The sequence below is a fragment of the Balaenoptera musculus genome, chromosome X (assembly GCF_009873245.2).
Source record: "Balaenoptera musculus isolate JJ_BM4_2016_0621 chromosome X, mBalMus1.pri.v3, whole genome shotgun sequence".
Lineage (NCBI taxonomy): Eukaryota > Metazoa > Chordata > Mammalia > Artiodactyla > Balaenopteridae > Balaenoptera > Balaenoptera musculus.
The window spans coordinates 32,708,987-32,732,638 of NC_045806.1; the positions used below are offsets into that span (position 1 = coordinate 32,708,987).

General features: G+C 42.5%; 1 protein-coding gene across 1 annotated transcript in view; it reads left to right on the plus strand.

Annotated features, from left to right (window-relative positions):
- Nucleotides 1-11,434: 11,434 nt before the first annotated feature.
- Nucleotides 11,435-23,652, plus strand: part of LANCL3 (LanC like 3) — a 95,721-nt gene continuing 83,503 nt past the window's right edge. Inside the window, exon 1 of the mRNA XM_036839174.1 lies at nt 11,435-12,316. Coding sequence (XP_036695069.1) covers nt 11,744-12,316 — 573 coding nt within the window. The 5' untranslated portion in view covers nt 11,435-11,743. The remainder of the gene's footprint in view (nt 12,317-23,652) is intronic.

Genomic DNA, 23,652 nt, shown 5'->3' on the forward strand with positions numbered 1-23,652 from the left:
CTACAACTGTTCCAAACATTTTCCCTTGTTCCTCTCCCTACCTACCCAGCTTCTCTAAACAAATCACGGCAACTACTTTAAATGATCAAAAACCCGAATCAGTCCAGACCTCTTTCTTTTGCAAATGACAGTCACCCACTTGAGCAAAAGAAAAAATGTACTGGGCCTTATAACTGAATAGTCCTTCAGATAAGGCCAGGTACAGGCATGCCAACAATGTCATCAGGTCACACTTTTTGTCCATTACTCAGTTCTGCTTCCCACTGTGTGGCTTTATCCTCGGCTTGATAGGATGGCCACCAGAAGCTGTAAGTTTAATCCTTTTACTTTAGCAATCCCAGCTTTCCCAATGTTTCTAGTGGAGAAAGCTCAGAATTACTTCTCCTAGAGCAGGCCTGGGATATATGCTTCCCCTTGGGAACATGGAAATCGTTTAGCTCCACTCAAATCACACGTTATGGTAATGCGGGATGGTTGTCTTTCAAAGGAAACTCAAGATATTATTGATAGAATGTAATGGAAGCTGGGTTGGCAAGCACAACAGACCTCGTTCTGACGTCTAGCTGCACGCCTTTTCCCATATTATCACTATATCCCATTTCCAAAGCTTACCTCCATCAGCCTCCTTTAGTCAGTCTTACTGAATTTTGAGTGCATCTTCAGGACTTAAGTGCTGTAATTTTATATCTATATATATCCCATAATAAGACTATAAAGTCATACTCAACAGTTTCAAAACTGTATTAGCCGTTGTCCTTCCCCTCCTGCCCCATACCTATTCTACTACCTGTATCCTTTGGCTTGGTGTAGAGCACCTCCATTGGCCCAATTGTCCAGAGCAGAAAACAGCCATAATCTTTGACTCTTATCCTACATTGCTCCCACATCTAGTTGGTCACCAAACCCTGTAAATCCTATCTGCATAATATCTCTTGACTCGTTCTAAGTCCCTCCATATTTCCTGCTACAGACCTAGCTCAGATTTCCTCATTTCTTGACTATTCTACTTACCATCCCAATACATCTTACTCCTTTCAAATATATTGTCCAATTTTCCAGAAAAATAATCTTTCTAAATCACAGATATGATCCCATCACTCTCCTCTTTACAACCATTCAGTGACTCCCTGTTGTATGACTGCCAGGGATCTCAGTTTCCTTATTGTTAAAGGAAAGGATTAAATTAATGATCTCTTGGATCCTTCCAGCTCCATAATTCTTTTAATCTTTGCCAACCTAAAGCAGTTATTTTTCTTTGGCCATCTGGTAATGGCTTTTTCTGCCTTTTGGATTATGGGCTAAGACTCAGGTTCTTTCTGGGTATCACTCCTTATTGTACCTCATAGGAACGCTGGGTCAAGCTATCTTGAGAAGTCATCTCACATTGAGAACAGCTGGAAAAGTGTAAGCATGGGCATTGCAGAGTCAAAATCAATATAAATTATTTGAGACATATCTGATTCTTTAACTACCACCACTTACATTCATGAAAATGTCTAGAGATCGACTGTATCAGAGAATAAACTCTATGTTATATTTCTGATATTGGAACTTCTTCCAACAATGAGAACTATATAGATGCAGAAGTAGAAATATTGGTTTATCATAAGATGAAGAGCAGAAATGTTAATGCATTATTCATTACTACGTTATTATTTGACATCTGTTGAACTATACCACCATAGAGATCTTTAATCACTCCTTTCCTCCTAATATCCTGAATATTGGAGAAAACCTTAGAAATGACTACATGTAGGAAACTGTTATAACTTTCAAGTTAAAAGAATTTACTCTAACCAAATGAACACCTCCATCTCCACTTGCCGATTTAAGGTAACAACACAGATTCATCAATTTAAAATAGAGGCATATAGGGGCTTCCCTCGCAGTCCAGTGGTTAAGATTTTGCCTTCCAATGCAGGGGGTGTGGGTTTGATCCCTGGTCGGGGAGCTAAGATCCCACATGCCTCGTGGCCAGAAAACCAAAACATAAAATAAAAGCAATATGGTAACAAATTCAATAAAGACTTAAAAAAATAATAGAGGCATAAATTTGCTGTACACCTGAAACCAACAAATCATTGTAAATCAACTATACTCCAATATAAAATAGAAATTAAAAATAAAATAAAATAGAGGCATACCTGTTTTAGCACTGTCCCATACAGCAATGGTTTACTATAGTACATTCAAATCTTATATACATACACACACATTATAGTACCCATAGAAAAATAGTAAATATATTTTTCTCACATCCAGTGTGGTAGGGTGTGCATTATTACTTGCTCTTGGCCAATGTGACTGATCAAACTGGGCTGCCCCTCCTTCAGATGGAGCAATGAGTGCCAGTGCACTTACTTATTGCACCTCGTTTCTAATTCTGCCATTACAGTGTGTGATTATGTTTGACTTATAATGGCTAGAAAAAGCTTCAAATTGATAATACTGGAGGTACAGAAAAAGAGACAAGAAAAAGAATCAAATCCTATGTTAAAAATGCACGTTTTTATGGCCGCCTGTGCAGAGGAGCACAATCAGGAAACTGGTCAAGAAAGCAGACAGCAAAGCTCAGCCATCAGTTTGGGATCGGTGGAAGTTTTTGATATTATCAAGGGTATCACAGACATCAATAAATATCTACTGAGCAAATATTCTGTGCCAGGCATTAATCTAGATGCTGGGGATAAAGCAGGGAACAAGAGAGATGAAAATTCCTGCCCTCATGGGGATGACATTCTAGTGCAGGGAGACAGAAAAGAAAAAACATAAATCAGTAAAAAATTTTTGGACACTAAGTAAATACCTCTTAGACACTAGTGGTTGGGGGAAGGATTGTAATTTAAAATAAGAAGTCCGGGGACTTCCCTGGTGGCGCAGTGGATAGGAATCCGCCTGCCAATGGAGGGGACACAGGTTTGATCCCTGGTCCGGGAAGATCCCACATGCCACAGAGCAACTAAGCCCATGTGCCACAACTACTGAGCCTGCACTCTACAGTCCGTGAGCCACAACTACTGAGCCCATGCGCCACAACTACTGAAGCCCGTGCGCCTAGAGCCCGTGCTCCGCAACAAGAGAAGCCAGTGCAAGGAGAAGCCCATGCACCGCAACAAAGATTAGCTCCCCCTCGCCACAACTAGAGAAAGCCTGCGCACAGCAATGAAGACCCAATGCAGCCAAAAATAAATAAAATTTTTTAAAAATGTTAATTATCCATTCTGTGTAGCAAAATTTTTTTAAATAAATAAAATAAAATAAAATAGGAAGTCGGGGAATACTTCATTGAGAGAGATTTGACGGGGCAAGACATGAGTATATCTTTTGAAGAGTATATCAGGAAGAGAAAACTGCAAAGGAAACTCTCTAAGTTAAAGCTATGACTAATACGTTTGAGCAACATCAAGGCAGCCAGTGTGGCTAGAACTGAAAGAGCAAGGGGAAGAGGAAAAAGAGGAGAAGTTGGGGAAATGATGAAGGTGAGATGGCTGTGAGCCTTTTAGGCCATCCTATGGACTCTGAATTTTACTTTGAGGGACAGGTGAAACATTGATATCATCAGTTAGAAGATGATACGGCTTATATCATTCTGGCTGCTATTTTGAGAAGAGCCTATAGAGGATGAAAGAGCAGAAGCAGGAGAAATCTCCAATTAGGTTGCTGAGCTAAAAAATCAGAGATGTGGCACCCGGTTTGGGCTGGGAGAGGCAGCCCCAAGGCCCCAGCTGGGCTGTCCCAGGCGGCAGCTGTTGGTGTGCCATGGGAGAACTGAGAACGGTAAGCTGGCTGCACCGCACTCCTTGGCTCTTAGACGCCAGAAGATGCAGATCTGAACAAACCACTTGACCGGAGGGTGGAGACAAGATGCGGAATGAGCTCATCCCCCATCATGAAAACCCCAAAATCACTACTAACTGCTGAACAACCATTGATTAAAAAAAATGCTGGAACCTATCAAAAAAGATATCCTACATCCAAAGACAAAGAAGAAGCCACAATGAGACAGTAGGAGGGGCGCAACCGTGATAAAATCAAATCTCATACCTGCTGGGTGGGCAACTCACAAACTGGAAAATAATTACATTGCAGAGGTTCTCCCACAGGAGTGAAAGTTCTGAGCCCCACGCCAGGCTCCCCAGCCTGGGGGTCTGGCATTGGGAGGAGGAGGCCACAGAGCATCTGGCTTTGAAGATAAGTGGGGTTTGATCACAGGAATTCCACAGGACTGGGGGAGACAGAAACTCCACTCTTGGAGGGCACATACAAGTTCTCGTGCGCACCAGGACACAGGGGAAAAAGCAGCTGCCTCCTAAGAGCCTGGGCCGGACCTACCTGCTGGTATTGAAAGGTCTCCTGAAGAGGCGGGGGGTGGCTGTGGCTCACTGCGGAGGCAAGTAAACTGGCAGCGGCAGTTCTGGTGAGTACTCATGAGAGTGAGCCTTCTTAGAGGCTGCCATTTTCTCACCAAGACCTGGCCCTACCAGGCAGCCTGTAGGCTCCAGTGCTGGGACACCTCAGGCCAAACAACCAACAGGGTGGGAACACAGCTCCACCCATCAGCAGACAGGCTGTTTAAAGTCTTCTGAATAAACAGCTGCCCGATAAACACATCCCCTGACATGGCCCTGCCCATCAGAGGGACAAGACCCAGTTCCACCCACCAGTGGGCAGGAACCAGTCCCTCCCACCAGGAAGCCTGCACAAGTCTCTTAGACCAGCCTCACCCATCACGGGGCAGACAGCAAAAGCAAGATGAGCTACAACCCTGCAGCCTGCGGAATGGAAATTACAATCACAGAAAGTTAGACAAGACGGCAGAAGAATACGTACTAGACGAAGGAACAAGATAAAACCCCAGAAGAACAGCTAAGTGAAGTGGAGATAGGCAATCTACCTAAAAAAGAACTCAGAGTAATGACAGTAAAGATGATCCAAGATCTCGGAAAAAGAATGGAGGCACAGACCGAGAAGATACAAGAAATGCTAGAAAGAGCTAGAAGATCTAAAGAACAAACAGAGATGAACAATACAATAACTGAAATGAAAAATACACTAGAAGGAATCAATAGCAGAAAAAATGAGGCAGAAGAATGGATAAGTGAGCTGGAAGACAGAATGGTGGAAATCACTGCCACAGAACAGAATAAAGAAAAAAGAATGAAAATGAGGACAGTCACAGAGAACTCTGGGACAATATTAAACACACCAACATTCGCATTATATGGACCCCAGAAGGAGAAGAGAGAAAGGACCTGAGAAAATATTTGAAGAGACAATAGCTGAAAAATTCCCTAACCTGGGAAAGGAAACAGTCACTCAAGTCCAGGAAGCCCAGAGAGTCCCATACATGATAACACCAAGCAGGAACATGCTGAGACACATATTAATCAAACTGACAAAAAGTAAATACAAAGGAAAAATATTAAAAGCAACAAGGGAAAAGCAACAAATAATGTACAAGGGAATCGCCATAAAGTTATCAGCTGATTTTTCAGCAGAAATTCTGCAGGCCAGTAGGGAGTGGTATAACATATTTAAAGTGATGAAAGGGAAGAACCTACAACCAAGAATACTGTACCCAGCAATGCTCTCATTCAGATATGATGGAGAAATCAAAAGCTTTACAGACAAGCAAAAGCTAAGAGAATTCAGCACCACCAGACCAGCTTGCCAACAAATGCTAAAGGAACTTCTCTAGATGGAAAAGAAAAGACCACAACTAGAAACAAGAAAATTATGAATTGAAAAGCTCACCAATAAAGGCAAACATAAAGTAAAGGTAGGAAATCATCCACACGCAAATATGATATCAAAACCAGGAATCGTGAGAAGAGGAGAGTACAAATGCAGGATACTGGAAATGCAGTTGAAATGAAAAGACCAGCAACTTAAAACAATCTTGTTTATATATAGACTACTATGTCAAAACTTCATGGTAACCACAAACCAAAAATCTACAATAGATACACACACAAAAAAGAAAAAGGAATCCAAACACAACAGTAAAGTTAGTCGTCAAATTACAAGAGAACAAAAGATGAAGGGAAGAAAAAAAGACCTTCAAAAACAAATCCAAAACAATTAACAAAATGGCGGGAATTCCCTGGTAGTCCAGTGGTTAGGACTCTGCACTTTCACTGCTGAGGGCATAGGTTCGATCCCTGGGCCTTTGCACAGCAAAGGAAACCATAAACAAAGCGAAAAGACAGCCCACAGAATAGGAGAAAATATTTGCACACGATGCGACCAACAAGGGATTCATCTCCAAAATATACAAACAGCTCATGCAGCTCAATATCAAAAAAATAAACAACCCAATCAAAAAATGGGCAGAAGACCTAAATAGACATTTCTCCAAAGAATACACACAGATGGTCAAAAAGCACATGAAAAGATGCTCAACATTACTAATTATCAGAGAAATGCAAATCAAAACTACAGTGAGCTATCACCTCACACCAGTCAGAATGTCCATCAACAAAATGTCTACAAACAATAAATGCTAGAGAGGGTGTGGAGAAAAGAGGACCCTCCTACACTGTTGGTGGGAATGTAAATTGGTGCAGTCACCATGGAGAACAGTACAGAGGTTCCTTAAAAAACTAAAAACAGAACTACAATATGATAAAGCAATCCCACTCTTGGGCATATATCCAGAGAAAACCATGGTTCGAAAGGATACATGCAACCCAATGTTCACTGCAGTGCTGTTTACAATAGCCAAGACATGGAAGCAACCTAAATGTCCATCGACAGATGAATGGAAAAAGCAGATGTGGTACATATATACCATGGAATATTACTCAGCCATAAAAATGAATGAAATAATGCCATTTGCAGCAACATGGTTTGACCTGGTGATTATCATACTAAGTGAAGTAAGTCAGACAAATATCATATGATATCCCTTATAAGCGGAATCTAAAAAAATGATACAAATGGACTTATTTATAAAACAGAAACAGACTCACAGACCTAAAACACAAACTTACGGTTACCAAAGGGGAAAGGTGGGGGGAGGGATAAATTGGCAGTTTGGGATTGACATATACACACTACTATATTTAAAATAAATAACCAACAAAGATCTACTGTATAGCACAGTGAATTCTGCTTGATATTCTGTAATAACCTAAATGGAAAAAGAATTTGAAAAAGAATATATATATATATATATATATATATACATATGTAACTGAATCACTATGCTGTAAACCTGAAACTAATACAACATTGTAAATCAATTATACTCTAATATAAAGTAAAAATTTTTTAAAAATCAGAGATGCATCTCCAAAGAGAATGTGCTATAAGGACTGGACATAGCACTGATTCAGTTATCTAAACCATTTTCAAAACGCACGCTTTGAGCAAAACTTTGGAAAACTTTCTGAAAGTAATTTTAAGATGGTTTATCCCATAAAATGTACTAAACCTTACATGTTGAGGTTTGACAGTTATACAACAATTTTTTTTTCATATTCACCCTTAGATAGCAATGATGTTCATAAGAGAAGCCCTTTAATTTTAATATGTTTTTCCTGGATAGTTTTGCATAATTTTTACATGATTTCCTTGATGAACCCACTAAAACTATTTTCCATCCATAGTTTTCCATAATCTGCATACTAAGGAAATACTGAGGAAGAGCTAGGAACTGGGCAATTCAGCAGGATCACAGAAACCACGTGCTGGGAGCTGCCTGTCAGCAAATGCTGCTAGAGATTCTGTAAATATCAGGAAAAGTCTTGCAGGTAAGGACAAAATAAATGGCTTTGGCAAGTTTTGTATAGGTTGCATATTTCTTGTGGGGTCAGTGCTACTTCTAAAGAGTCCAAGTAGATTATTTTGGAACACAACTTTCTGTGTGCCTGAGTACTTGCTGTCTCCCTGCTTAGATTCCTCCATAAAAAGCCTCTTGAGTGCACTATTGATTACAGGGACTTTATGGCATTGGATGATGGGAAGCTAGCAGGATGTTCTAGTTACCATTGCTGAATAACAAATGATCTTCAAACTTAGTAGCTCAAAACAACTATTTTATTTTGTTCATAATATTGTGGGTCAGGGAATTCTGGAATGGTTTGGGATGGGGTTCTCATGGAGCTGTAGTCATCTGAAGGCTCAACTGGGCTGTATATCCAAGGTGGCTCACTCACATAACTGTCAGTTGATTCTTTCAGCTGGGCTGTTGATCCAAGCACCTACAAATGGCCTCTTCATGTTGTCTGCACTTCCTCACAAAATGGCAGCCTCTCTTAGATTCTTACAAGGTGGCTCAGTGCTCCAAATATGAGTGTTTCAGCATGTAACACGGAAGCTGTATCATTTTTTATGACCTAGCCTTGCATGACATGCAGTGTCATTTTGATCACATTCCATTGGTTACAAGTAAGTCATAAGCCCACTCAGATTCCCACTCAGATTCTCAGCCCACTCAGGGGGCACATACCTTACCTCCTGATGAGAGGAGTGTCAAGGTCACATTGTAGAGGAGCATGTGGCAGAGCAGATATTGTTGGGGCCGTAGTTGGAAAATATAATCTCCCACGCAGGGTTAGTTATTAAAAATAGAATGTGTGAAGTCACTGAATTCAAGGTAGAGTATAGAGGTCACCAGACTTCGTGGAGAAACAAAGTAAGGAGGCAGAAACTGCACAATGTTTACATCCTCACATTCAAAAGAGCAAAAGGATCCAAGAAAACAATGGGAGTTTAATCAGGTCAGGCTAAAGTTTCAATAAAGGCTTCACTGCATGCTACACCCCAGGTGACCTGGCTAACGGTTCTCTTATGGCAATTCATACATCATTTCACAAACTTTTAGTGAGTGCCTACTACATGTGCCAGGGACTATTCCAGGCTCTTGGTGCAGATCAGTAAATTAATGTAGCAAAAAGCCCTACCCTCACGGAGAGTATATTCTAGTGGAGTCATGATATTAAAATAAACAATACTGCTTGCAAATTAAGTAAATGACAGTTAGAGGCGAGGCTTCACGTGGTCTAACTAGCTAACTTCGCCCTGAAGAAGGTTCTGTGCTGAGATTTTGCCAGGTGATTGTGCAACAAAGTGGCAAGGTCTTTGGGAAAGAAGTTTACAGGTAAAAGGGTTAATTTGTCCTGTGAGTTTAAGAGGGCTTCTAGATACCACTAATTTCTTGCTTCTCCCAAACCAGGCTGTTTCTCATCCATCTTGCGACCTTTGTTCTACTTGTGGGCATCACTGAAGAAAAGAAACCCCTAGGAACCCTAATACTTCACCCCACCCTGTATACAACACCCTTTGTCATGCAGCTTTGGAGGTACATAAAGACACCCTGTATTTCCTGATGTAATTTGCCAATAGAATAAGGCAGACAAGAGTGTGTCAGCTCTGAGACCAGACCTAAAGAAGTCTTGCATGTTTCCTCTTGTGCTCTGGCCCCTCTGCCATTGCCATGCAGTCATGCCGGAGTTGAACTGCTGGAGGATGAGACATGTGGACCAGAGCCCAGTCAACCCAGTCTCCCCAAGCAACAGCCAGCCCACCCCCAGAGCGCAGCCAAGATCCCAGACGCATGAGCAATAAACTTATTATTATACGCTACAAGATTCTGTGATTGCTTGTTATGCAGCATTTTTTGGCAGGAGGTGGGAGGGGAACACAAGTGGGAAAAAAGCAGAGCTCCTTCTCTCGGAGACTTGCTTCCATTTTATTTTGAAGGCTATCAGCCCAAGTCCCTTTCATTGCTGCTGGTGCTACCTTGGTGCTGGGCTGTGTGGAAGGATAATCAGAGCCAGAATGAACAGAGTTGCCTCTAGATTCATGATGAGGGTGAGGTGGGGAGGAATAAAGTAGAATAAGGCTTCATTTCTGCTTATGCAGGTTTGCATTTGATGTCTCCTTGCCCAAAGGGGCAAAAATCACTCCTAACGCCTACTACGACTGAGGGATGAGGAAGAAGCCCCAAGGAGAAACAGAACATTCCAGATGCTCCTTTGATACCGGTAGCCCATCACACTCCCTGCCTAAAAGTGGACTTAGCTTTTTATTATTATAATTAAAAATGAACCTGTTTCGGCACGTTACAGGAGAACGGAGGCCATGCCATCCGCTCTATGGATGTGTCAGTCCTGGCGGTCATCTTGGCAAACTGAACTCCTTCTCCAGAATACATCAAGCAAGGACAGAGGGACAGCCTATTTAATCTCTGCTTCCAAATCATTGCGACAATTAACACTTTTGAGGAAAAAAATTACCTCCAAGCAAAACTGGCCTTTCAAGTAAGTGGAGCTGCTGCTCTCCCAACAAAGGGTCAGAAACTTTTCCATGAGTCACTCATTCTTTTGTGTCTTGCACCGTCCCTATCAAAATGCAAATACCCCTGGGAAAGGTGAGCTCTTTGGTCTTCACTAGTCAACACTTTGGGAAAGGAAGAATTATTTCAAAACAGCTGAGCAAAAGAAAGGCAATTCATTTGTTTAATTGTTCATTTTCTGTCTTTCCCACTGGACTGTAAGCTCCAAGAGGTCTAGGACCATGTCTATTTTGTTTATCCATCTATTTTCAGGGTCCAGGACCCATAGGAGACACTCAATACGCCTGCGGCGGGTGTTGGGGGGGTTGGAGCAGAAGGGAAGAAACATGGGAAGGAAGGAAAGGAGGGAAGGAAGTAACTAAGGACACACAGAAAAGGGTCAAAACGCCTAATTAAAATTCTCAGCAGCGTTTACCCTTATATTCACTAGTTAATGGCCTCAAGACATTTACGGGGCGCTCAGTATTCATGAATGGGGGTCGGGGGCGGTCTCTAGAGTAGGAGAAAGACAGAACCCCCATCCCTTACCTTATCCTGGTGTGGTTCTTTGAACTTTTACTCCTGGATAGTCCAAGAAAAACAACACGACAGCCAAGGCCGAGAAAAAATTACCCTATGGGGCATTTCACCGTTTTACTGCACGAAACGTGCGTGATGCATTCAAATCCCTCAGCCGTTGGGATGAAACACTCAGCATGAGAAAGCCAAGTTAACCAAGACGAAAAACAAGTTTCAGGAGAGCGCTCAGTTTTTTCCCAGTAGCCTCTACTAGTTAAGTGGCTTCTCAACCTTTACTGTGCATGCGAATCACCTGGGGATCTTGCTAAACATGCTGATTTTGATTCACTAAGTCTGGGGTGAAGTCTGAGCTGCTGCAGTTTTAACATGCTCCCAGGTGTTGCTGATCTGCTGACTCGAGGAGGGCCACCCTGGAGTACACGAGGGACTCGAGGTCTTCGCCTCCGCCGCCAGGTGTGCGTATGCCCAGCCTCAGCGTTCCGCATCGGTGTCCCGCGCGTTCCTGGCCTTCCGCCGAGAGGGGAGGAGCCGGGGGCGGAGCGAGAGGAGTGGCGCGGCCCCCGCGTGGGTCCTGCCGGAGATCACCTCGGCCCCTAGGAGAGGCGGCCGAGCTGCGGCGGCGCAGGAGGGGGCGGGTTCGGCAAGGGCGCGGCCTCTGCGAGGGGAGCGCGAGACGCGCATCCCCCGCGCTCGCCGGGGCCACTCGGGAGCCTCGCGGCAATCCGGTGCCCCACTTGGCAATCCGCTCCGCGCTCCTTCCTCGCGCCCGCCTCCTCTTGTCACCTCCCGTCTCAGCCTCCTCGCTCCATTCCGGCCGCATCCACCGCCATCCGAGTGCCTCAAAGAGCGAGAGGTGGTGCGCGGGACCGCAGGGCGCGCCCTCCGGCAGACCCCGGCCCGGCCTTGGGGGGCACGGGCGGCAGCATGGACACCAAGCGCTGCTTCGCCAACCGCTTCGATGACTACCAGGGCAGCCTGCTGGCGGGCCAGTGCGAGGAGGCGGTGGCGCCCTTGGTCACCGCCACCATCGAGCGCATCCTCCAGGAGCTGCCCCCGCTGGGGGGCGGCGCTGAGGGCCGGGGGGCGGCGGCCGCAGCCAGCAGTTGCCAGGGAGGGCTGTACGGCGGCGTGGCCGGGGTGGCCTACATGCTCTACCACGTCTCTCAGAGCCCGCTCTTCGCCGGGGCCCGGGAGCGCTACCTGCGCTCGGCCAAGCGCCTCATCGACGCGTGCGCCCGCGCCGAGGAGTGGGGCGAGCCGGACGCCGACACCCGCGCCGCCTTCCTGCTCGGGGGCGCGGGCGTGTACGCCGTGGCCACGCTCGTGTACCACGCCCTGGGCCGGTCCGACTACGTGCAGCCGCTGGGCAAGTTCCGGTCTCTGTGCGCCGTCTGCGCGCCCGTTTCCTTCCTCGAGTGCGGCTCCGACGAGCTGTTCGTGGGCCGCGCGGGCTACCTGTGCGCCGCGCTCGTGCTCAAGCAGAAACTCGCCCAAGAGGTAAGAGGCAGCCCCGGCCGCGAGGCGGCGCTCGCCGCCTGCCCGGCCCTGACCCGCCGCCCTGCCCCGGACTCGCGGCTCCGGGAACACCGCCCCTGGCTGTTCTCCACCTCTCTTTGTTACTCTTTGTCTGACATTGTCGTTTCTTGAGTCTCTTGAGGTTTATTTGAGGTTTATCTCCTGGTTTTTTCCCCTCTCCCTCTTCTCTCCCCCCCCTCCACTCTCAGTCTCTCAGTTGGGATTCTGAGCCTTTGCGCTTTGCTGGTGTTTTACAGCGGACGTGGCACCTCCCCAAAAGCCTCTTTGCCCAGTAGTTTTCTGGAGGCCCTTTTAAATGAGTTTTTTTTTTTTTATCCCAAATGAAAGAGATTTCCCTTCCTTTGACCCTCCTGTCAAAAGCTGAAGCACCCTCGAATGTTAGAGTACTAGAAAATAATAGAAGTTTGGGGGGCTGATTATGCTATTATTGTTCCCATCATTAAGGTGAAGGTAAGTTGCTTCTGCGACCCCCAGGTCTGTAACCCAGAATAACTGCCCAGCTATAGGTCTGATGTGCTTCCTGTGTTGCTTTCTATTCAGTTCATTTCATGGCTCTTATAAAATGCAGATCTGATGGGGTGTCCTCTTTTAAATAAATGTAGACAGAATTTTACCCCATTGTGATTCAATGTGTTTTTGTTTTTTTCATTTTCAAGTGCGTCTTTAGGATTGTCAAGACGACAGCATACTTGACAGGGCAGGTTTTCTTAATGAATAGCTTTCCAGTGGCTCCTTGAAATGAATTGGATTTCACAGCTACATATGGGGTGGGTTTTTTTTTTCCGGATTCACTTTGAATACAGCGTGTGGATATTAGAAGAGAATGTGCCAGTTCCTGTAGAGTAGGCAAAAAAAATCCTCCAAAGGATCATAGTAACTAGAACTGAAAGAGAGGCACTTTCATTCATAACCCACTGGAGCCAAATATTGTTCTAGGGAGGAAGTGACACATTTAACTTGGCTCTATTTGGGCGAGAGCGGCGTTTGAAGAAAAATTAAAGGCACACAGTGTTTTTAAAGTGTAATTAACTTAGATAACCTCTACAGAGGCAGGCTTGATTTTTGTTTTAATTTATAGCAGGTGAGGTTAATTCAAGTGAGAAAAAAGATTACTAAAGACTGCACTGTGCTAGCAGGGAAGCAAAGGGCTGTGTGACCAAGTTGTCTTGAAATAGTTCACTCTGCTTCTGAGTCACTGTTATCTGCTAGCGGTTTCCCAAGGGCCCTTCCAGTTGTATAAAACCTTTGAGAAGGCCACAGGGCTATTTACATATCATTTGCATTATATTTGCATCTGCTCCTCAGACCTTGCTGTCTGGCGGCAGGCAATTTTCAAATTCGTGGGTTTTTTTTTTTTCGCCCAGTTGTTTTCCTTAAACTTACTGCTTTCCCTTTCTATGCTTTTCTCTGGAATGGAATGGCAGGGTGGGAGACCCATCAGGCTACGCAGGTGGCAACAGATCAGAAGGACTCCTTGCCCCAAGACTGGTGGCCCAGGGCCAGTCTGCAATGCTGATCCACAAAGACATTTATTAAGACCTCTCTTTTGCCCTGCTGCCAAACCAGATCTCTCTTTTTATACTAATCAAGTTGAGGTGCTCTGGCCCCTGCTCCCAGGACATAGAACAAGCTCTGAGAGTAAAACAAAACACAAAACAAAACCCATCTCTTAGCCTGAGCAAATCAGCTAGTCTCAGTGCCAGCCTCAGCTGTGGTAACCCAAGAAGTTCAGGCTTGAAAGGTGCAGGGCAGAGGCTAAGCATGCCAGGCTGGAAGCCCTTTGAGGGGAAAATACGAGTTTTCTGCACCATCCCCACCCCCATGTCCTAGCCTGCATATGGCTTTGCCCTCAGTAGATGATCCATAAACCTTGATTAAATTGAATTGTGAACTCCTGTCATTTCTCTATAAATAACCTGTCATTCTGTCCTGGGTTTCTTTTCCTCCAATGTCATTTATATTCACTTTCCTCTGGCCCGGTTACCACCCTAGTCTAGCTCCTCCCTACCCTACTAGGCACATCTTTGCCATCTCATAAGTAGTTGGATGAATGAATCACCCTATACTGGGATTAGTGCAATATATGTACTCTGAGCTGGCTTCTCTCACTCAAGCCATTCCATGTATCTCTGAGATACTAGGTTTCTTAAAAACACTTTTCATTATGTCACTACCCTGCTCAACATCCTGCAATGGCTCCCTATTACCTTTTCTCTAGTGGCTGCTCATCTCACTCACAGTTAGAGCTAAGATCCTTTTTGCTCACTCTGCTTCAACCATACCAGCCTTCTTGCTGTTTCAGGTATTTATTGTCTCAGAGTGTTTGTACTCGCTGTTCCCTCTGCTTGGAATACTCTTCCCCTAGCTATTTTTATGGTTAGCTCCCTGACCTTGTCCAAGTTAGCTCCTCAATGAGACCTTCCCTATCCACCCTATTTAAAACTGCCACCTGTCCCCTGACTTATGCCCCTTTCTTACTTCATTTTACTTATTTTGTTTATGTCTTTTTTTTAAATAACAGAACATACTTTATTTTTTAAATTTATTTATTTATTTTTGGCTGTATTGGGTCTTCGTTGTGGTGCGTGGGCTTCTCACTGCGGTGGCTTCTCTTGTTGCAGAGCACAGGCTCTAGGCGCCCAGACTGCAGTAGTTGTGGCACGTGGGCTCAGTAGTTGTGGCTCACGGGCTCTAGAGCACAGGCTCAGTAGTTGTGGCGCACGGGCTTAATTGCTCCACGGCATGTTAGGATCTTCCCGGACCAGGGCTCGAACCCGAGTCCCCTGCATTGGCAGGTGGATTTTTAACCACTGCACCACCAGGGAAGTCCCTGTTTATGTCTTCTTAATTAGAATGTAAGTTTCTTAAGAGTAGAGAGTTTTTGTTTTATTGCTGTACTTAAGCATTAGACAGTGCCTGGTGTATATTTGGGTACTCAGCTTTCCTTGTTTTGGTGGTGGTGCAAATATTGTCTACTCTGTGGCTTGCTTCATCACTCAGTTTTAATGGCGTCCCATTTATCAATATCTTCCTTTATGGTGCTGCTTTTGGTGTTAATGTTTTAAAAAATCCTTTCCTATTTCAATAAAAACTTTAAAAAAATCCTTTCCTACTGCCAGGATATCAGTAAATATTGGTTGAATGCGTGAATAAATGAATACTAGTTTCTTACAAATTTGACCTCAAATCAAACTTAACCACTAGACCAGTGTTTGTTAAACTTTAACATTATAGGCCTCACCTGCAGATCTTGTTAATAAAATACAGATTCTGATTCAGCAGGGCTGGGACTGGGCCTGAGGTTCTGCATTTCTGACAAGTTCCCAGGTGATGCCACTGGTCCAGGGCCTACACTTTGACCAGCAGGGCAATACAGTGCTGCATAGATTTCGGCATTACACCAGCCATGTCTAGTAAGACACCATTTTGTGAAGCTTGATATATTTATTTGTAAGGTTTTAGTTTAGAAGACTGATCGCTGTATCCTCCCATGCTTTCATTATAAGGATCCACAAGAGGAATTTCTGTCAAGGCTTCGAAACAGGAAGAGTTGTGCTCCTCCTGGAAATTGATTGAATTTTTTAAATCTCCAGGATAAGTTGTGTAACTGATTGTGTTTCTCACTTTATGTTGGCTACTAGGAAGCATATGGCAGAATTGTGGTCCACACAGCTTAGGTACAATACCTTATCACGTGTGTTTTTGCATACTAAACTTTGCCCTGGGTTTGTCTAATTGTTTTTCGTCTTTCATTTACCGTTTTCTGAATTTTCTTCCTTACATTTGATTTTATCATTTGTATTTGTTTATAAGATTCATACATTAAAAAAAAGTGTGTGTATGTAGAGAGAGAGACATACATACAGACAGAACGAACCACTCTATCCAGGTAATATATTTTTGGTTAATTTGGCCCTCCTGGAAATACTCAAGGGAAATAGCTTAGAGGGTTTGTTAGGCAGATAGCCTTGAGCAACGGAGCACTAAAGTCTCAAGAAATCACACCATAAAAACTTGCATTGGGTCTATTCTGCTTTCCAGATTGGTGGAAATGTTGCAGGGAAAAGGAAGTTAGAAAGTATGGTGGAGGGATTAAGGGGGAGGCCTAGGGACCACAGTTAAAATAATAACTTTTGCCCCCAGGTGACCTTGGACAAATAATTTAACATCTTGGAGCCTTAATTTCCTCACTTGTAAAATGGATTAATAATAGCTTCCTCCTTCGCTTAGTCTGTCATTCATTCATTCAGTGAATGTCAGGTTTCCACGTGTGCCAGGCACCTTGCTAGATGCCAGGATTGAGGAGTGAACAAAAATCAATATATAGTTATGTTGTCAGAAGGGCTCGGAAGGAGGCAAACAGGAAATAAGTGCAGGCGGGGCTGGAGAGGGGAGGGGCGCTGCCTGGCATGCATTAGCGGGGAAGCATTCTCTGCGGAGGTGATGTCCTAGCTCATCACTGAAGCATGAGAGTGAAGTGGCTGCCTTAAGGGCAGGCATTCCAGGCCTAGGGGACAGCAGGGACAAAGCCCCCGAGGTGGGCAACTGCTTAGAGATTTCCAAGACAAGGAAGGTGGCCTGCCCAGCTGGAGCAGAGTGCGCAAGGGCTAGGGGGCTAGAGACCAGGTAGGAGCTGTGAGCAGGGGAAAAGCAGATCCTGCAGGGCCGGGGCAGTCCAAGTTAGGAGTTCGCATTTGTTTCAGGTTGAAACGGGAACGTCTTCGTCTTATTCACCTTTCAAAAAAAGATTTCCCTGGTTTTCTGTGTAGATAATGGGTTGACCAGTATTAAGAAGGGTCACAAGGGGGGCTGATTAGAGGGGGTCTAAACCCCTTTTGTGCCAAGGACTCCTTTGTAAATCTTGTGAAACCTACAGTACCTCGTTTTAGAAGAACATTTTTAGATGCATAAAATACACAGGATTACAAAGGAAGCTAATTATATTAACATTCGGTTACCAAAACATTTTAAAAATGTGTGATGCAGTAGCATATGTGCTGCTTGATTAACACATTCAATAAGGTTTTGCAGCGGGGCCTAAGGATTATTGTACGTTTGTATCATGAGGGTCAATGATATTTCAAGATATCTTCAACAACTGCAGTGTGACATGAATATATCTGATTTCTATAGGTGGCAAAGTCACAAGTACTCCTGGTGGTTCGTGGTCTGCATTCATAATGAAAGGAAATGTCAAGCTGTTTAAGTAAGATTGAAGAAAATATAGATGTGATTTTCTTTTCCCAAAGGGGACTGTTCTGGAAGTTGCTGCAATGACTCACCCTAGATAAAGTGCCTAGTGTAGTGCTTGGCACAAAGTAGCTGCTTAATGAAATCAGTGTTATTTCCCTTTGCACCTACTAACAAAAAATCAAAAGTGATTCTGAACATCACATAGAAAATTATACCCAATACAAGGAATCTATCTTACTGCCATGATTAAAGGAAAACACCTTTTGCCAGATTGTTAGTTGTGTCCTTAGCTCATTCCTAAGGCAGGTGGTTGGCAGCTGTCTAAGCGGGGATGCCTTTAGCTGCAAATAATGGAATGTCCAGTAGAAAGTGATCTAAATCAGGTAACTGGGCCGCACAGCAGGAGGTGAGCGGCGGGCAGACGAGAGAGCGAAGCTTCATCTGCTGCTCTCCATCGCTCGCTACCACCTGAACCATTCCCCCCTCCACCCCCCCCCCCCCCCCCCACCCCCATGGAGAAATTGTCTTCCACGAAACTGGTCCCTGGTGCCAAAAAGGTTGGGGACTGCTGATCTAAATAATGGGAACACTATTACCTCACTTGACAAGGAGTGTAGAGCTAGGTCATTACAGGATTGGTTCAGCAACTCAGGAAAATCATCAGAACCCAAGCCCTTTCCAACCTTTTTCTCTGCTATTCTGGGTGCTGCCATTCCAAGCATTGTGTTCCCATACAACTGGGTCTGAGGTTTTTTTCTTTGAATTTTTTTCTTATCGTATGGAACATTCTATCCTTGAAGAATTTCCCTTCTGCCTCATTACCCAGCACTTGGTTAACAACCCAGCACTGGCCACTTCTGGTTTCTGGGGATGCCGAAAAGGCTAATATCCTTCATTTCTAACCTCTGACCTCTAGCGGATGCAGGTTCTGACAAGAAGAAAGGGGAGGGCAATGGCTGTTGGGTGGTTACCAAAGTGTCTGCCCCTTGGCTCCCTTACCAAGGTCTGTCTCATGACCTCCCACTTGGCTATTGTCAATAATGCTGCAGTGAACATGAGGATGCAGATATCTCCTCCAGATCCTGTTTTCATTTCATTTGGATAAATACCCAGAAGTGGGAATTCTGGATCATATGGTAGTTCTAGTTTTACTTTTTTGAGGAACATACAGATTGTTGTCCATAGTTGTCGTACCAACTTACATTCCTGCCAACAGTGTACAACGGTTCTCTTTTTGCATCCTCACCAATACTTGTTATCTCTTGCCTTTTTGGTGATAGTCATTCTGACAGGTGTGAGGAGATACCTCATCGTGGTTTTGATTTGCATTTCCCTGATAGTGATACTGAACACCTTTTCATCCAACTGTTGGCTGTTTGTATGTCTTCTTTGGAGAGATGTCTATGCAGTTCCTCTGCCCATTTTTTTAATTGAGTTGTTTGTTTTGCTGTTGAGTTGTATGAGTTCTTTATATATTTTGAATATTAACCTCTTATGGTTCACGAATATTTGCTCCTATTCCATAGGTTGCCTTTTCTTTTTGTTAGTAGTTTCTTTTTGCTGTGCAGAAGCTTTTTAGTTTGATGTAGTTCCACTTATTTTTGATTTTGTTGCTTGTGCTATTGATGTCATATCCAGAAAATCATGACCAAGACCAGTGTCAAGGAGCTTTTCCCCTATGTTTTTTCCCAGGAGTTTTACATTTTCAGGTCTTATGTTTAAGCCTTTAATCCATTTCAAGCTAATTTTTTTAAGTGGTGTAAGATAGGGGTCTGGTTTCATTTTTCTGCATGTGGTTATCCAGTTTTCTCAATATCATTTATTATTGAGACTATCATTTCCCCATTGAGTATTCTTGGCTCCCATGTCAAGTATTAGTTGACCATATATGTGAGGGTTTATTTATGGGCTCTCGATTCTGTTCCATTGGTCTGTGTGTCTGTTTTTATGTCAGTACGATACCATTTTGATTACTATAGCTTTGTAATATAGTTTGAAATCAGGAAGTATGATGCCTCTAGCTCTGTTCTTTTTTCTCAAGATTGCTTTGGCTATTCAGGGTCTTTTGTGGTTCTGTATGAATTTTAGGACTGTGTTTCTCTTTCTGTGAAAATGCCATTGGAATTTTGATAGCAATTGGATTGAATCTATAGATGGCTTTGGGTAGTATGGACATCTTAATATCAATCCTGATCCACAAACACAGGATGTCTTTCCATTTATTCATCTTTAATTTCTTTCATCCAAATCTTAACAGTTTTTAGTATATAGATCTTTCACCTCCTTGGTTAAATTTATTCTGAAGTATTTTATTTTATTTTATTTTATTTTTTAAGATGATTATTTTTTTTTTTAATTTATTTATTTATGGCTGTGTTGGGTCTTCGTTTCTGTGTGAGGGCTTTCTCTAGTTGCGGCGAGTGGGGGCCGCTCTTCATCACGGTGCGCGGGCCTCTCACTATCACGGTCTCTCTTGTTGGGAGCACAGGCTCCAGACGCACAGGCTCAGCAATTGTGGCTCACGGGCCCAGTCGCTGCGCGACATGTGGGATCTTCCCAGACCAGGGCTCGAACCCATGTTCCCTGCATTGGCAGGCAGATTCTCAACCACTGCGCCACCAGGGAAGCCCTGAAGTATTTTATTTTTGATGTTATTATTATAGTGGGATTTCTTTATTTTTCAGGTAGTTTTTTTTTTTTTTAATTTTTATTTATTTATTTATTTATGGCTGCATTGGGTCTTCGTTTCTGTGCGAGGGCTTTCTCCAGTTCCGGCAAGCGGGGGCCACTCTTCATCGCGGTGCGCGGGCCTCTCACCATCGCGGCCTCTCTTGTTGCGGAGCACAGGCTCCAGACGCGCAGGCTCAGTAATTGTGGCTCACGGGCCTAGTTGCTCCGTGGCATGTGGGATCTTCCCAGACCAGGGCTCGAACCCGTGTGCCCTGCATTGGCAGGCAGATTCTCAACCACTGCGCCACCAGGGAAGCCCTCAGGTAGTTTTTTTAGTGTACAGAAGCACAACTGATTTTTGTATGTTGATGCTGTAACCTGCAACTTTACTGAATTCATTTATTCTAGCAGTTTTTCGGTAGACTCTTTAGGACTTTCTATATATATGATTATATCATCTGCAAACAGACAATTTTACTTCTTCCTTTCTGATTTGGATACCTTTTATTTCTTTTTATTGCCTAATTGCTCTGGCTAAAACTTCAGTACTATGTTGAATAAGAGTGAGAGTGGGCAGCCTTGTCTTGTTCCTGATCTTAGAGTAAAAGCTTTCAACCTTTCACCATTGAGTATGATGTTAGCTGTGGGCTTGTCATATATGGTATTTATTATGTTGAGGTATATCCTGTCTATACCCAATTTGTTCACTTTTTATCATTAAAAGATGTTGAATTTTGTCAGATTCTTTCTTTATCTGCATCTGTTGAGATGATCATGATTTTTATCTTTCATTATATTAATGTGATGTGTCACATTTTTAGAGGAAAACATTTTTTATTTACTCACTCATTCAATTACTTATTGAACAGACTATGTGCCATGGAGTGTCCTTTGTGCTATGTATACATTTTTATTTCATAATTTCAGCTGTACTGAGGTACAATTGGCAAACAGAATTGTAAGATGTTTAAAGTGTGCATCATGTGACTTGATATATGTATACATTGTAAATATATGTATACATTGTAAAAGGATGCTCACCATATAGTTAATTAACACATCCATCACCTCACATATTTGCATTTGTTGAACCATCCTTGCATCCCAAGGATCAATCCTACTTGATCCTTGGGTATGATCCCATTAATGTGCTCCTGAATTCAGTTTGCTAGTATTTTGTTGAGAATTTTTACATCTATATTCATCAGGAATATTGGCCTGTAGTATTCTTTTCTTGTAGTGTTCCTATCTGGCTTTAGTATGAGAGTAATGCTGGGCTCATAGAATGAAGTCGGACATGTTCCCTCCTTCTTTTGGAAGAGTTTGAGAAGGATTGACATTAATTTTTCTTTCAATGTTTGGTAGTATTCACTAGTGAAACCATCTTGTCCTGGACTTTTCTTTGTTGAGAGGTTTTTTATTACTGATTCAATATCCTTAGTCATTGTTGGTCTGTTTAGACTTCTATTTCTTCATGATTCAGTCTTGGTAAGTTGTATGTTTCTAGGAATTTATCCATTTCTTCTAGGTTGTCCAATTTGTTGGCATATAATTGTTTATAGTAGTCTCTTATATTTTGTGTTTCTGTGATAACAGTTTTAATGTCTCCTCTTTAATGTCTAATTTTGGGTCTTCTCTCTCTTTTTGTCTTAGTCTAGCTAAAAGTTTGTCAATTTTGTTTGGCTTTTCAAAGAACCAATTCTTAATTTCATTGATTCTTTTCTCTTGTATTCCTGTTCTCCATTTCATTTATTTTGGCTCTAGTGTTTGTTTATAATTTCCTTCCTTCTGCTAACTTTGGGCTTAGTTTTTTTTCTTTTTCTGGTTCCTAGAGGTGTAAATGTTAGGTTATTTGAGAGTTTTTTTCCTGACTTTTTCTTAAAAATTATTACTGTCATACTCACAAGGTAAGCACAAACAATAAGAGGATACAGAAAGATATACAGGCATACCTCAAAGATATTGTGCATTCAGTTCCAAACCACTGCAATGAAGCGAATGTCTCAATAAAGCAAGTCACATGAAGTTTTTGATTTCCCAGTGCAGATAAGTTATGTTTACTCTTATATTGTAGTCTGTTGAGTGTGCAATAGCATTATGTCTAAAAAAAACAATGTATACACCTTAGTTAAAAAATACTTTATTGCTAAAAAATGCTAACCATCTCAGCCTAACATTAGTGAATCATGATAGTAATATCAGAGATCACAGACCATCATAACAAACATAATAATAATGAAAAAGTTTGAAATAGTGGGAGAATTACCAAAATGTGACTCAGAGACACAAAGTGAACAAATGGTGTTGGAAAAATGGCTCTGATACATTTGCTTGACACAGTACCGCCACAAACCTTCAATTTGTAAAGAAAAAAAAAAAAAGGCAATGTCTGTGAAGCACAATGAAGTGCATAAAACAAGGTATGCATGTTTAAAAACATGTCTTCTTTGAACATTTTTAAAGAAATATTCTGGTATATAAAATACCTATATTTTTATCCATTTATGTGATATTTTGTGTGTGTGTGTGTGTATGTGAGTGTGTGTGTGTATTGGGTTGGCCAAAAAGTTCGTTTGGGCTTTTCCGTAAGATCTGATGGAAAAACCAAACGAACTTTCTGGCCAACCCAGTATATACATACACACACTACAGCTTGTTCTCTTATGTGCCTTGTGCATCTTTGCACATTACTGTGTAGAGAGATCTCATTCTTTATACTGGTTTGATTTAATAGCTATACCATAATTTAACCATTATTGATGGACATTAAGTTGATTCAAACTTTTTTCCTTTTTCACTATCAAAATTAATGCTTTAAAGTGTACACACTAGTACATATAATGTGCATATATACGTATACAACATCTACATGTAACATATACATACATACATATGTCTGTATATGTATCTTTGCTTTCTGTTGCAAGTATATATGTAGGATAAATTTTTAAAACCCAATTGCTGAGTCAAAGTTTATAGATATTTTTCACTTGATGGAGATTATCAAACTGTTCTCCAAAAAGGTTACATCAATTTCCATTCCCTCCATGAGCATTTGGGAGTGCCTGTTTTCCCACATTATTTTCTTTTCTTTTTTTTTTTTTTTACATTTTATAATCTAAACTGGGATTTTTTTGAATTTTTGAATTTTATTTATTTATTTTTTATGCAGCAGGTTCTTATTACCTATTTTATACATATTAGTGTATACATGTCAATCCCAATCGCCCAATTCATCCCACCACCACCCCCACCCCCACTGCTTTCCCCCCTTGGTGTCCATACATTTGTTCTCTACATCTGTGTCTCTATTTCTGCCTTGTAAACCAGTTCATCTGTGCTGTTTTTCTAGATTCCACATATATGTGTTAATATACGATATTTTTTTTTCTCTTTCTGACTTCACTCTGTATGACAGACACTAGGTCCATCCA